General features: G+C 35.2%; 1 protein-coding gene across 1 annotated transcript in view; it reads right to left on the reverse strand.

The window, feature by feature from the left end:
- Positions 1-61: 61 nt before the first annotated feature.
- The window catches only part of cntnap5a (contactin associated protein family member 5a), a 195,916-nt gene continuing 182,162 nt past the window's right edge, over positions 62-13,815 (reverse strand). The window contains 2 exon segments of the mRNA XM_051958577.1: positions 62-6,945; positions 10,197-10,271. Coding sequence (XP_051814537.1) covers positions 6,722-6,945; positions 10,197-10,271 — 299 coding nt within the window. The 3' untranslated portion in view covers positions 62-6,721.

The raw sequence follows: 13,815 nt of genomic DNA on the forward strand, positions 1-13,815 counted from the left end.
ATGATTCATCACTAAAACCCACTGAAAGTTGTGGAAGTGAAGCCATTTCACAAGCAAGGGGTTACCAATATATTCACTTTTATTATTAAATTATACATCTATACATTGGATCCTTAATAAAACTGCAGCTATACAAATCATTAAGAAGTGACCACATGATATTACCCATTGCAGTATAACCTAAAGCACTCTGAGAGGTATGTATTCATTCGCTGATACTGGAGATCTGCAGATTATCACATGCACAGAGCGTCCATCCTGGCGTCTTCACTCCATGCTGCAGGTTCACGAAAAACTCCCAACAGAGTCTCCACAGCTGCTCCCTGCTTCCCTTTAACACTCTGTACAGACGTTTGGAATCCGTCAGTCTGTGACAAGATGCTAAAAATTATTAGCACACATCCCCGTCATCAGCCCCTCTTTGGGCCTCAACCCTTTTATTTATCCCGTTAAAGCGTGACTGATGTCGACGAAGACGGCGACTCCTGGCAGAGAGCAGCTGAAGCCGGTGGATAATGAGCTCAGGTTCGTAACGCAGAGCTGAGCCCGACAAGCTGATTTTTTAATTTAGGCGACATCCTCCCCTTCACGTCCAACTCCTGTTTTTGTTCTTTTTCGTGGCCCGCTAGAAGCAAGGATCTAAAAAAAGCAAAGAAGTCTCCATTTTCATCCATGCTTTAATGTTTTCTAATGTGTCTGGTGCATCACAGGCTCCGGATGGGTTTTTCTTTTTCGTCCGTCTACCAGTGTAAGATATATAAAAAGCTTGAAATACGTAGAAAACGTCGCACCGCCGCTCCCTGGAATTCAAAATAATAAATGAGATAATTCACTCCGGTGCCACGTTGGCCTCTTCCTCGGTTCAAATCCAACTTTTCTTTCTCCTGCCGTGGAACAAACCCAACAAACCTGCTGCCCTGACTTTAGTTTTGACAAACACCACCTTCTGTTGTCGAACCAAACACTTCCTGTTGGAACCAAACAAACACTTCCTGTTGGAACCAAACTGCTGCCAGAGATGCCGTCTGGGAGCTTCGCTGATGAACCAATCTGATGATGTACAGAACAGGAGACAGTACGACTCAACGCCAACATCATTTAAATGTCAAAAAACTGCAGTACTTCAAAGTTTAAGTGTTTAGTCTCAATAACAATGAGAAACAGAGAATGTTGGAAACTCAGGCGCCTTTTGAGAAACTCAATGCAACAAAAGTGAATCCAGCTGTGACAAATGAGAATATTTTGGATCCATTTTGGACAATGTTTAAAGTCGTTTACAACGTTTGTCATTTTAGACAAATTTTAAGTAATTTTTCAGTGATTTCAGACTGTTTTTAATAGAATTATGGACCAATTTTAATTCACTTTGGACACTTTTATTCATAATGGACATTTTATGAATCATTTTAGAAAACAATGACAAAACTAAATTTGTCTACTTTTTGGGGAAAAATTCTTTGTGAATTTTGAGATTTTTGGAATATTGAACATTTCTTTCATTTTGGACAAATTTGACAGAATTTTCCATAATTTTGTACTATTTTTAGTATAATTTTGGAACTTTTATCATTTTTGACAAATTTTACATAATTCTGGACATTTTTTCTGTAATTTTTGACTATTTCTAAAAAATTTTGTGATTTTGGACAAGTCTACGTCTTTGATTATTTTTGTAACATGTTTGGACATGTTTTTGGCAAACTGGACGGGGTTTTTGTAATTTCAGACTAATTTTGTCTGATAATTTTGGACTATTTTTTTTTCTTTAAAAAAGAAACCCTTTAAACAAAATTGACTAAAAATAATTTTGTTAAACATTTTGTGTAAAAGTATCTGAATCATTCTGGACAACAATTTCAGTTATTTTTAGACCATTTCTGACTAATTCTGTACATTTTGTGTAATTGTGAGTCCACCTGTGCTTTCCAGTCAGTCTAACTGCATGAACATGGTTCTAAATTCATGGTTCTGTTGTGAACAGCAGAACTTTCCAAGTTGGAGACCCATGGACTGAGTCTATGTCTACATCATGGTTCCACATGGGAAGGAGCTGAACAGAAGAACTGAAAAGTCTGACTGTGAGGCTTGACAAAGATGGAAAAAGATCCAGGACTCAGAAATCCACTAAGGTATAGGAGTCATAGTACCACTAATCAGAGCTCCTAAAAATGACTCCACGGACAGAGAACTTCTTTCACAATCTCGGTAGACTTGGTACAGGGCTCATCAATGGAAGTCAGTCCTGTGGTCTCTTTTTGTCTCTTTGTGGTGACTTTGTGTCTCTGTGGTCATTTTCCATCTTTTTTGTGGTGATTTTGTGTCTGTGGTGATTTTGTGTTTCTTTGTTGTCATTTTGAGTCTCTGTGGACTAGAACTTCAACAGTGGATAAATAGTCCTGACAGTGGAGCACACAGGTGGAAGTGTGATGATTGCTAAAGGTGTTGAGGACGTTTCTAGACGCACCATGAATTTTTGTGGATAAACCAAAACACTGACTGAGATGAATATTCCCAGAGTTCCTGGAGCAGAACAAAGAGTCCAGACTAGAATCCAGTGGAACACCTCTGGGTCTTTTAAAGACATGTGGAGCAACAAGTCAGACCAGCAGAAATGTGGTTTGGAGTCGGTCATGAAAAATGAAGGCGTTGGAATGAATGGAAGCTGCATTGAGTTCCCAGAGTGGAGCCGCTGCTTGTGTTACAGTAAATTGCTAGTTTTTAATTTCATAGCAGAGTAAACACTCCACTCCACTGTAAGGTGACGCTGCGTCGAGTCGTTTGACATTTAAGTGCTATAGCAGAGGCTGTAATCTGCTCCGTAATTACACCCTGCTTTGGTTCCATCTGTGGAAATCACCGCTTTATTTAAAGAACCCTTAATTTTTATTTCTGCCACTCATGATACAATGTTCATGCTGGACTTCCTGTGTTCAGCCCTCCACACTGATGGACCTCATTTATTAACCGTTCTCTGTGCATAGAAACGCTCTGAATGTGATTTATTATTAATGTTAAATATGCAGGAACATGAACCAAACACTCTGAGTCATGGTTTGAATCGCAGCAACACCAAACACAGTTAGAGAGGCTTCACATTAAAGAATAATAAAACACACCTACAGACCGGTGGCAGTAAAGCTGAGCTCACCTCACTGGATTATGGACAAATTCAAGAGACTTTTTGCTATTTGGGTCATTTTTGGAGTCAAATTTTCCGTCACGTTGGACAAAATTTTGGGTCCACTAGAGCAAATTTTAAGGAATTTTGTTTCTAACCTGTTTTTAAAAAAAAATCATTTAGACACCTTTTGGACCATTTTGGATTATTTGTAAAATCTTTTTTGAATTGGATAAATTTTGCGTCCATCTGAGCACATTTTTGGTACTTTGACACTTTTGGGTTGATTTGAGCATTTTCTAGATGCATCGTCCTGACAGTGAAGCACAGAAGTTAGTTTTTACATGTTTTGGGTCGTTTTAAAAACTTTTTGCACCATTTTTGAGACTGAGATGTCTTGGAAAGGTTTTTGTCATTTTAGAGTTGTTTTAAGCATTTTGGACGGGCTTTGATACAATTTTTGACCAACTCAGAGCAACAATGGACAAAGTTTGAGTCACATTGGACACATTTAAAGTCAATTTAAGTCATTTCTGGTCACTTTGGACACAAAAGTCATTTGTGCATCAATTTGGACACTTTGGCATGTTTTGGATAGATTTTTTTTGTCATTTCGGACATATTTTATGTGATTTAAGACCAGGTTTGAGTCACATTGGACAGATTTTTGTCATTTTAGTCACCTTTAGGAGTTATTTTTGCATACTGGACCAATGCTTTGACACTATTTTATCATTTTGGGTATTTTAAGAGTCATGCTGGACAGATTTTGAGTAGATCTGAGCATGTTTTGAGTCATTTTGGACAAATTTCTAGTCAGTGTGGTTGGATTTCTGTCTTTGTTGACACGTTTTGCATCATTTAAGGCAAAGTTTGAATCATATTGGACACACTTTTAGACATGTTGGTCAAGTTTTCGTTGTTTCGGTCACCTTTGGGAGTTATTTACCAATTTGGACACTTTAGTTGACACTTATCATTTCAGACATTTTAAGAATCCTGCTGGACAAATGTTGAGTAGATTTGAGCTAAGTTTTGAGTCATTCTGGGCACATTGTGCACAAATATAAATTTTGGATTTTCAAGTCATTTTGAACACTTTTTGCAACACTTTTGGAGTTTTAGTAATTTCAGAGGATTTTTGAGTTGTTTTTAACAACTAACTTGTTTTTGAGTGACGTACACATTTTTAGTGGATTTGAGCAAATTCGGAGTCATTTTGGACTTTTTTTGCACCATTTTGGAATGGATTTTGTAATATGGGAGAAATCCTGAGTCATTTTGAAGAACATTAAAGTCATTTTTGGACAAGTTTTTATCATTTAGTTGTCAGTTTGAATTTGTTTCATTTCAGACTTTGTGCATCTTTCTGAACAACCAGCCATTAAACTGAAACAAAGGTGAACTCACTTTACTGGAAGATTCAACAAACGAGGCTCACAGAAGGTGTTTTATGGTGGATTTGGTGTTTCTTTCCTGTGTTTAAAAACTAATCCATCCCCGTGTTGCTGCTGTTCTTTTACCTCCAGCTGGCAGGTGAATAAAATCATCTTCAACCCTCAGCAGACTTAATAAATGAAGGGATGGGTGTGCAGAGTTTTACTTATTTATAGCAGAGCAGAGGTGATTAACTCGCGGTGTCTCCGTCAGGACGGTTCTCACTAATTATTGAAGCCATTTATTCTTCCATTGACAGCTGATATTAATGAGGCACATCTCCTCTGTTTTTAAGGTGGCAGCAGACTCGACGCCGCTGTCTCCTTTAATCTTTTTTCTGTTTGAAATTCCCCCAGAAAACGTGACAAATGAGCCGTTTTATTCTGCTCCACTTTGTTAAATTGAGCTTTTCTCTCTTCGCTTTGTTCCATTTTTGGCGACGACGAGTTCGATTTCAAAGGAAGTTGGTTCTGTTCGTCAAACCTGGTTGACTTGTGTCGACGTACCTGTGGTAAATATTCATTTTAGGCAAGTTCTGAGAAAGTTCTCATCAGTTTGGAGTCTTCATGGATGAAATTTTAGTCAAACCGGACAAATTTCAAGGCAGTTTAAGCAACTTCTGAGCCATTTTGGACTAATATTTGTCATTTTGGACATATTTTGAGTCATGTAAGACGAGATTGGAGTCATTCTGGACAAATGTTAGGTTATGTTGGTCACGTTGTGGTCATTTTGGACGTGTTCTGAGTCATTTTGATCAGTTTATGGGTAGTTCTGGACACTTTTAGGAGTCATTCTGGACCAATTTTGTAATTTTTAATGTATTTTTACTCATTTTAGACAATTTCTGAGTCCTTTTGGACATATTTTTACTGCTTTAAGACTAAATTTGCATCATGTTAAACAAATGTTAAGTTCTGTTGGTCATGTTTTGGTAATTTTGGACATGTTCGGATTTATTTAGTCAATTTGTGGATAATTTTGGACACATTTGGGACCAAGTTTTTCCTTTCTATGAAGGCTTTTTGCTAATCAGTGAATTTTGTGCAGACGGGTTTTGCACCTTTTTCCTTTCCTTATTTTGCACATTACTTTTGTTGATGCCCCATGTGAGAGCTTCCTGGATACTTTTAATTTAACCAAAGAGGATGAATAACGCATGCATCTATGCACTGTGCATGCTGGGTTTCTGCACATTCTGTCGCCTTTACGCACCAATAAATGAACCGCAGGAAGAAAAGTCTGCATGGGAGCTGTTTTCAACCTTAAACCTTCATGCACTTTGCAGGAATTCAAACTTCCATAATTGTGGCGACATGAAACGTCTTGAACAAACTCTGGTTCTGTTTTTAGCCTCACTCTGGAGCTCTTTCTATGCACAGTTTGATAAATGAGGCCCCTGGTGTACATCTGCTTCACAAAGACCCCAAACTTTCTACATTTAAAGGACTTTTTAGGGGTTTTTCCGAAGCCGGAGTGGAAAAACAAGCGGCGACGGTCGGCCCGGCGCTGAGGGTCAACCGGCAGAAGGTCGAGCATGAATGGGGAAATTCCAATTTTCTCTTTTGTTCTGCGCCGCTGCGGGTGGCAGAGCTGAATGACAATAAGCTCCTCTCTATGGAAATGTGACTGCCTCTGTGCAAATCACATGAATAACTTCTAAAAAGTTCAAATAAAAATGCATATGCAAATTAGGCACTCATACAGTATAGGCAGTATTGTCCCCGTTTCTTCTACGACGTTCACCGCCACCGGAAAAACAAATACAGCAGCGGATGCGGCATATCTTACAGCCTGGCCTACATTTCTGACTCAAACACACTTTTAGTGAGTCCCTCTGAGACGTGGAGAGATTCGGCCTCATCGGAGGCTTTCAGACGGAGCGCTGGAGCGTCGGCGGCGTCTTCGTCCGTCCTTCAGTCCGTCCGTCCGGGCCTCTGCACGACATTCACCTTTTTTTGTTTTTTTCTTTTTTGCAATGACAGGAAACCACGGTAGCTCGAATTCTGACACTTCACCGACATCAAAATACACTAACAGCTGCGAAGGTTCAGCCACTTGCTTGTACAGGAGCGTAAAAGAGTCGAGGGTTACAGAAGAGTTGTCGTTGGAGGAAACCCTGCAGCGTCCGTCCGTCCGTCAGCGGTGGAGGTAAGGTAGCGGCTCTCAGATGTAGTACTCCTTGACGTTGTCCCTGACCGCGTTGTGGAGGTGCAGCTCAGTCCTGTAGTCCGTGAAAACGCCGTGTCGGTGCTCGTCCTTCACGCCGCCGCCCACAGAACCCACAGAACCGCCGCCGCCGTCCCTCTGAGCCCGACGCTGCTGGTAGAGGAGGCGGCTGATGACAGCCAGAGCGCAGACGGCGATGAAGACGACCGCCGTCACCACACCTGAGGACGACAGGAAGTAGAATCAGGACAGGAAGTAGAGTCAGGACAGGAAGAAGACCTGAAGCTGCAGCAGAGATCAGGAGATTCAGCTGCTGCAGGTTTTATTATGTTACATTTATTAAAAATTAGAATGTTGAGATCCACTACAATTTACTTATATCATTTTGTACTCTTATTTGTTAACTTATTTACTAATAATATAGCATCAGAGAGCAGCACAATCCAGACAAATGGAGAGAAAAAATTTAACTAAAATGAATTAAAAACAAAATGAAATAATGCATAATAATTATAAAACATAAAATGCAATTAAATTCAATTAAAACAAATAAATGATGAGAAATGACGTAGAATCAAAGAAAAATATTAAAATCTAAACAAATAAAAGTATAAATTAAATGATCTCAAATTAAATGAAAAATTCAAATACAAATGTTTATTAAATAAAAAATTAGAAATGATATTTCATAAAATTAATAAATGAAATAAAGCAAAATTAAAATATATACATTAATTTATGTAATTAAAATAAAACGAAAAATGGAAAACTACATTTAAATTAAAAAATAAAAATTAAACAAATAAAAAAGAAATAAAATAATGTCAAACTACATAAAATGAAAGAAAAAGTCTATCATATAAATTTCCATTTGAATTAAATAATAAAATTGAAATGATATAAAAATCTAAAAGAAATTATATTAAATTAAAACTATAAAATATAAATTTTATAAAATAATAAAATATAATTAATAGCATGGAATGAAACAATATATAATCCTAAATTTTTAAATTAAATATTAAAAAGACACCCGCTGTGATCATACCTTATTAGAAGCTGTGATTTAGCTGCTGCAGGTTTTAATCTAAAAACTGGCATTAAATTAATTAATAAAGAAACCAGAGAACAGCGACCTGCTGTACACGATTATGAGACAGTAATATTATATATCTAATAAATAGATATATAAATACCAAAATGAGACAAAAATTATTTAGTAAAGCAAAAGAAAATAATTAATAACTATGAGAGCAAGAGAGACCAGAATAACAACCTGTCATAAAACACTTTGAAATTAACCATAATAATAACAAAAAATAAAAAAATAAAAGAACAAAAACCACAAATTAAACCACAATAAATAAATGTATGAAATATCAAAAAAGTTGCAGAGAAAAAGCACAAAAACCTGTAAAATTAACTCATTAAAACAAAAAAAGACATAAACAGAAAATACAATACATAATGTGAAAACATCATACAAAAAAAGAGGACAAAATCTTAAAAAAATAATTTTGTGAAGCAAAAGAAAAAACAATATGTAAGAAAATCAAAAAACAAGACAGAAAACAGGATAAATTAATCAGCAAAATAACAACAAATCTTAAATTCTAATAAACAAGATAGAAAACAACACAACAATTAAAATAATTAATTTATAAAACAAATATAAATATCAAACAGTAATAAATCCAGATGGAACAGGAGGTAGGCTGTTTAACTGATTACCAAAAACTTAAATCAGAAGTAAAAGACGTGCAGCAGCAGCAGACGTGATCAGATCTGCTCTAAAACGTCTCCAGTGAAACGACGTTTGGAATCAAAGTTAGAATTATGGAAGCAGGACAGAATTAATGGCTCCAAGAGCAATCAGTAGTTTTACTGAATATCATTAAGACATGAAAAAAAAGAACTCCTGACATGAAAGGATCCTGTAAAGTGAAGCAGAAACGCCTCGCTTTGATCCCAAACACACAGAATCTCTCATATCTGGGAGGAAAAGTTCATTTAAAGAGCAAAGATTGAAGTTAAAGTCACCAGAATCTCCAAACGACGGCTTCAAAACAACCCGGAGGTTTCATTGTAATCAGAGAAAACGAGCTTTCAGACGTTTGGAGGAGAAGCTTTGGATTAAACAAAGACATTTAAATTTAAATAAAGTCCGTTTTCAGACCAATCAGCTCAGCTCGTTCCAGGTGGAGTCCAGTTAAGACGAACAAACAGGGTCAGTAACCCAACCAGGAAGCAGAAGAGTTTCATTTTCACACAGATTTTATTGAGAAAAATAAATCAAAGGCTTGTTTTACGAAAAAAATCAAACTCTAAATTGTGCTACAACCAAATAAAATCAGAAAAAAGTGAATATTTACAGTGAAACATGTTCTGAACACAGTTAGAAATACAACTGAATTAATGGAAGCAGGAAAGTTTTAATAATCTTATTTTGGGAAACGATTAAAGACTTCATGAGCAATTTTTAAAATCCTTTGGATGATTTCTGCCAGTTTGGGTCATTTTTGAGTTATTTTGAGCACATTTTGAGTCATTTTTTTGGGAGAAGTTTTAATTGATTTCTGCCACATTCCAAACAGTTTTGGAGAAAATTTTGCCCTTTTCAACAAGGTCTTCACATTCTGTTAAACTTTCTTTTCATGTTGGACACACGTCTCTGAATCAGTCTCGACTTCTTCTTTCCACCAAAGAGCTTAAACTCGATGGAACAAACCTCTCATGTTTTTATTATGAGTTCTACTTTGCTTTATGGTGTAAGTTTGATTACTTTCTGCGGGTTTTGAGGTTCAGAGGGTTAAAATGAAGCATAGAAAGCAGATACTTTGTCCCTGAAATGAAACGTTTTATGCTAAATCCTGCTGATTTGAAAGCGAATCACTTGACCTTTGGGTGAAACTCTTATTTACTTCCTGCTGAGCCTCCTGATGACTCTGTAGTGACTCTGCTGTAAACACGTCCACCCTTTGCTGTTTGTAATTAAACAAACCAGATGTAATCAGCCAGCTGAAGATGCTGCAGGAGCTCATTTTGTCACTGAGCTCCACTAACCTTCTCCTGGCTTCAAATTACGGCGGAGAGGATTCAATCTTCTCATTTAGCTTTTGGCAGGAAAGCAGACTATTGTTTAAAGGAGCAGCATCACGGAGCAGCAGCTCAGCTCCAATCCAACTTATTTATTGTGTTTTGATTTGTCGAGCAGCATGTGTTGTTGGTTTTTATTGTTTTTTTTCCCCCGTTAATTAGCTTGAAGTCCCAGAAAGCCCGACGGTTCGAGCATGAGCAGAAATAAAGAACACAGAAAGCCCCACGTCGCTTCGTCAAATTTAATTTCAAACAAAACGGTGTAAGCGGCGATAATGAAAACGAGCCGGGATTAGAGGAGACGCAGAAGACGGAGGAAGAATGACAAACGGCCGACAGCTGGGGCTCCATTTCAATTAAAGAAATAAAAACAGACCTGCTATTACAGCCAGATCCTTCTGGGTGCCGCCGCCTCGCTGCTCCTTGTCTTTGGTCGCCGTCACCGCCTGATCTGGAACAAGCAAATAGAGTCACAATTATTATTATTATTATCATTATAGTTCCATCACTACACCTCTGGATAGAAAAAATGACATCAGAGCAACAAAACCACTCCATAAAAGAGTCAGAATTCATGTTTTGATAACAGGAGCTGCTGTTCAGTTTGTTGCTTCCAGCTGTTTGTAGGAATATTTCTTCTGAGCTGATTAAAATCTGACAGAGTGGACAATAAAATAAACTAGAAATAAAACTAGAAATGAAACTATATAAAATGAAAAATATAAAAATGGTAATCAAATTAGAAGCAAATAAAGTAGAAATAAAACTAGAAACTAAATGAAAAAAACTTAAAATAACAGAAAAGCAAAAAGCAAAAAAACCTTGAAATTGAATGATATAAATGAAAAATAAATAAATTGTAAAAAATATAAGCAAAATAAAACTCGAAATTAAAAAGGAAATTAATTAAATTTAAATAAAATAAAAATGAAAGAAATAAAATAGAAAAGAAGTGACATTAAATAATACAAAACTAAATGAGAGATTTAAATGAACATAAATCTGAATCAAATAAAAACAATTTGATTTATTTACACTGAATTAGAAAATTATTTAAGAAAAGTTATTTACTTAAGTTGAAACAAAAAGAAGCACAAAATAGGAATAAAAATAGAAATGACATGAAAAATAAAACAATATACTATAAATTAAAAACACAATAATGAAGATAAAAGAAATACAAAATAGAAATAAAATTATGTAAAAAGAAATAATATATGTTGAGAAGATAAATAACATAAAATCTAATAAATGAAATAAAAATAATTAATATAAAGTTAAAAGAAAAAATAACAGAAAATAAAGATATAAACCAACACAAAGTCTAGTGAAAAAAACAACATAAAAACTTCACATATAAAGTAAAATAAATATAATAAGTAATAAAGTAGATCAGATCGGGTTAATCTCCATCATTTTTAATGCTGTTGGATCTTAAACCGGTTAATTTAAACTCTGTGATCAATAAATAAAGAAGCTCTCCTTCCAGCAGCTTTAATCAGGTAAAACTAGAATTTCTGCAGCTTTTGTAGGTTTTTAATTCCTGAAATGTAAATTATTCACAGCAGGAAGTAATAAATGAATGAATAAAAAGATGTTTGAGCTGCAGTCAGCAGATCTGAGCTGATTATTGTTCATTATTTATTACACACATTTATAACTTTTACCCTTATGGAGGCTCTTCTGTTGGTCCATTTAAAGGCTCAGTTCAACCAAATTATTACCAGAAATTAACTGAAATAAACACATTACCAACCATTTACCTACACAAAACAACAACGCTGAGAGAATAAAGTCCAGTAAAAGTCATTTTATGGAGATTTAAAAAAATATAGTTCAGTTTGATGAAGAATTTAGTTCAATATTTGGTGGTGAGGTAAGAGAAAAATGAACAAAAAAATGATATTAAATGAAATTAAAAACATCAAAAACATTTAAATTAAAATCCAATTAAAAATACCTGGAATAAATTTCAATAAAAAATGATCAAATGAATGAAATAAAATTTAAAAACACATTTAAATCTAATTAAAATAATAAAAATGGAAAAGACATGATACGAAGAAAATAATGGAATAGAAAATTATATATAATAATAAATATGAATGTGAAATAACATAAAATCTGACAAATTAAAAGAGAAGTTACAAGCAAATTAATTAAAACAAAGAACAAAACACTCTACATAAAATAAAAACGGAAATTAAAATATAAATTAAATGATGTAAAATTTAATAAAAATATGATTTTTTTTCATTTTGTTTACCTTTTGAGCAAAACTAAACACAGTAATTTAATAATCCTAATGTCATTGCTAGAATATTATTATTAACATAATATTCATTATCATATAGTATTTTATAATAATATATATCTTAGATACTAGAAAATAAAATCTGGTAAAATAAATAAAAGTTATAATGAAAACAAATACAAACAGAAAACTATCCACAAAAAATATATAAATAAAAATATAAATGAAAGTATATGAAATTAAATAATATAAAATATAATCATTAAAATAAAAAATATGAACTAAAATAAAATCTAATATCTCTTATTCATTTTATATTTTTAATTTTCAAATTATTTTATTTATATTTGAGATTTATTTTTAACTTGCTGAAACCTTAAATAAAAGAATAATTTAATATCTATAATATGAATGTTAAAACATTATTATTAACATAAGATAGATTATTATATATAATTTTATTTTATAATAATATGTAGTAATAATAATGATATAATGGAAAACAAAAGCAGAAGACAATCCACAAACAAAATTAGAAATAAAATACAAAGCTTGCCTATAGGATTACATTTCTTTAATCCTGTTCTATCTGGATGCTGAGGCTCCTGAATTTATTTTTTTAACAGGTAATTACTGAAGAAGATGTTTTTCCCTCAGAATCCTGACCTGAAATTTTAAAAGTCTAATAAATGTTTTACATCCTCCTGAGCAGCATTCAGCGTTAATCCATTTTTGAATCATTTAAATCATCCCTGCAGCACAATAAAGCAGCTCCTCACTCTCTGGGCGTCCCTAAATGAGCTCTAATTGTCGTCTGACTTTCATGTAATCACCTTTCCAGAGACGCTCCATTAGCAGGTTAGCTCGTGTTCCACTCGTTTAACTCGTCTTTAAGGAAGTTATTCCTCCACCAGGTGAAGCTCTTTCATGTCGCTGCCAAATCAGCCGCCAACAAATCATGAATCTGTGTGAACTCTCAGCTCAAAGTGCTGCACAGAAATCAGGGCAGCGTCTCAAATTAATCCTCCTTTTATCATCCGACGCAGTTTTCCCTAAGGACAGCTTCTGTCATTGTTTTCATGCTTTAATCGTGTATATTTATAAACTGTATGGATGCAACCAATTACAGGAGCTCAGAGCTGGACTAGAAAAGGATCAGAAGTTGAATGTTGAATAATCGGCAATTTAATTAGGATTTTATTGCCAAGAATTTACAGAAGAAAACAGATTTCTACAAAGTAATGTCAGTTAATTAAAAATGCAAAATGTGTAGTGAGTCTAAAAGTATGAGACCAGGAACATGAATAAATCTGACAAGAGCAGGACGTCCTCAAAACCTGAGAGACTAATGAGGGAGGCCACCAAGACTCCTATGAGTCCTCTGAAGTATGGTGGTGGCAGCATCATGATGTGAAGCACGGTGGAGGCAGCATCATGATGTGAAGCACGGTGGTGGCAGCATCATGACGTGAAGCACTGTGGAGGCAGCATCATGACGTGAAGCACGGTGGAGGCAGCATCATGACGTGAAGCACGGTGGAGGCAGCATCATGACGTGAAGCACGGTGGAGGCAGCATCATGACGTGAAGCACGGTGGACGCAGCATCATGACGTGAAGCACGGTGGTGGCAGCATCATGACGTGAAGCACGGTGGAGGCAGCATCATGACGTGAAGCACGGTGGTGGCAGCATCATGACGAAGCACGGTGGAGGCAGCATCATGACGTGAAGCACGGTGG

Source organism: Acanthochromis polyacanthus, chromosome 14 (assembly GCF_021347895.1).
Source record: "Acanthochromis polyacanthus isolate Apoly-LR-REF ecotype Palm Island chromosome 14, KAUST_Apoly_ChrSc, whole genome shotgun sequence".
NCBI lineage: Eukaryota > Metazoa > Chordata > Actinopteri > Pomacentridae > Acanthochromis > Acanthochromis polyacanthus.